The following is a 2,094-nucleotide window of genomic DNA, read 5'->3' as shown; positions in this document are numbered from 1 at the left end:
TTGGCTCCTTGGCTTCCACAAGGTCAAAGTTGTGACAGTTTTATGAGAATGTAAAATAAAATGCCGCGAAATTCAAATATGTTTAATAAGGTTATGTTTCAACTGTTGACATTATTTGAAATATTGATGTAATATTTGTGCTGATTAAATTTGTATGTATTATTAGTAAATAATATTTGTGCTGAATTAATGTTACAAGACATTCATAATATAAATTGCTGTCAGAGTAATCTAGTAGATGTTCTTAAACTATATAAGGCCTACAATATTTTGAGATTATTATTTATTATAAATCTACATATTATTTTAAAATTATTTCGGCTAAAATTGGAATATATAATGGAACATATATGCACGGAGTGTACGCTCACATTCTCAAAACATTCTAATTTAAGAAGTCACCTGAAAACGTTTCATCCTGGTAAGTTGTTTTTGATTAATAATAATCCACTGGATATCTATGCAATCTACAAACTTGATGACTTCTCGTTGTTATATCTACAATTTGATGATTCCTAATTCTTGTAATTTTAGATAAACTGGGCATAATTGCACCCAACAAAACATTTAAGTCTATTGTACTTTGTAACAAATGTCCCAAAAGGTTCTCTAAATATTCCAATTTAAAAAGGCATGTCACTAAGTTTCATCCAGGTGAGGACAAAACTTCTATTTAGTGCTTTTTGGCTATTATTGTATACAGGAATCAATAGCGAACATATTTTATTTTATTTCAGAAAATATCAACGAGCTGACTTCATCTAAGATTTGCCCATATCAATGCAGTGAATGCCAGAAAAAGTTTTCACATTTACAAAATCTTAGAAAACATAAAAAAATTCATGCAAAAGACAGTGATATTGGAAAAAAGCAACAAAACTTCAAGTGCAGTTTGTGTAACTACGAAAATTCTATAAAATCCAATTTAATTCTTCATTTCGAAGAATATCATGCCATTAAAATAGAGCAACAAGATCTTCACTTTTCTAGTGAACTAGAATTTCAAAAATGGAAAACTGACATGGAAAAAAAAGAATTTTCTTCATATGTCACATACAGTCATCCATATACGACTGCAGAGGGCATTAAGAAACAGAGTTATATTTGCCATCGTTCAGGTTTTTATGTGAAAAAGGGTAAGGATATGCGATATTTAAAAACCAAAGGAAGCAGAAAAATTAATGGAATATGTCCTTCTCGATTGAAAGTTTGTATTTTACCAGAAAATGGCAATGTTAAAATTAATTTTATACAAACTCACATTGGTCATGACAATGACTTGGGCCATTTGAATATTACTAAAAATAAAAAAAAAAGAAATAGCTAGTAAAATTGCTTCGAAAATCCCTCTTGTTTCCATATTAGATGAGATTAGAGATTCTGTAACTAATAATAAGTTGGAAAGGATGCATATCTTAACAAGAAAAGATTTTCATAATATATCACAAACTTTTAATTTAAATTCTGATGGAATTCGCCATAAAAATGAAGTTATAAGTATTGAATCCTGGATTGAAGAAGCCAAGAATAGTGGAATAACTTTATATTACAAGCCACAAGGGGCTTTATGTAATGATTTTCCTTGTTTAAAAAATGAAGATTTTCTTTTAATTGTTATGCATCCTGGTCAACTGGAAGTGTTAGACAAATACTCAGAAGATGTAATTTGTATCGACGGAACACATGGACTTAATGCTCATGATTTTGAACTTACTACATTGTTAATATTGGATGATATGAGGGAGGGATTTCCTTGTTGTTTTATGATTGGAAATCGGTCTGATGAGGAAATAATGACTATTTTTTTCATGAAGATAAAAGAAAATTTAGGAAGAGTAATCAACAAACCCATGGTTTTCATGTCAGACATGGCCCAATATTACTATAATGCATGGCTCCAAATTATGACTCCAGCTAAATTCAGGTAGTTCAGTAGTTTTCATCAAATCTTTAGACGTTAATTTGACTGCCTTTTCTCCAATGCAAATGAATGAAAATTTGCAGACATATGCATTTGCGGGAACAATACACGAATAGTCAATAAAAATTTTTTTTGTTTATTAATTGTTTAAATAAAAAAAACGATTTTAATGG

The 2,094-nt window shown here is 29.5% G+C and overlaps 1 protein-coding gene across 1 annotated transcript; it reads left to right on the top strand.

Annotated features, from left to right (window-relative positions):
* The first annotated feature begins 339 nt into the window (after positions 1-339).
* LOC126890297 (zinc finger protein 16-like) lies at positions 340-1,327 on the top strand. The gene is made up of 3 exons (XM_050659155.1): positions 340-421; positions 535-654; positions 738-1,327. Exons 1-3 carry the CDS (start codon positions 340-342, stop codon positions 1,325-1,327), a joined length of 792 nt encoding a protein of 263 aa, XP_050515112.1.
* Positions 1,328-2,094: the final 767 nt, after the last annotated feature.

Source organism: Diabrotica virgifera, chromosome 8, assembly GCF_917563875.1.
Source record: "Diabrotica virgifera virgifera chromosome 8, PGI_DIABVI_V3a".
In the NCBI taxonomy this organism is placed as follows: Eukaryota; Metazoa; Arthropoda; class Insecta; order Coleoptera; family Chrysomelidae; genus Diabrotica; species Diabrotica virgifera.
Note: the sequence above shows the minus strand (reverse complement) of the source record. Positions and strands in the feature narration are given on the sequence as shown.

Excerpts from the sequence above, each read along its gene's own strand:
- LOC126890297 (XM_050659155.1), top strand. The coding sequence starts at position 340 with ATGGAACATATATGCACGGAGTGTACGCTCACATTCTCAAAACATTCT. Across the intron at positions 422-534 it reads CCTGAAAACGTTTCATCCTG|ATAAACTGGGCATAATTGCA; the intron begins GTAAGTTGTTTT and ends TTGTAATTTTAG. Across the intron at positions 655-737 it reads TGTCACTAAGTTTCATCCAG|AAAATATCAACGAGCTGACT; the intron begins GTGAGGACAAAA and ends ATTTTATTTCAG.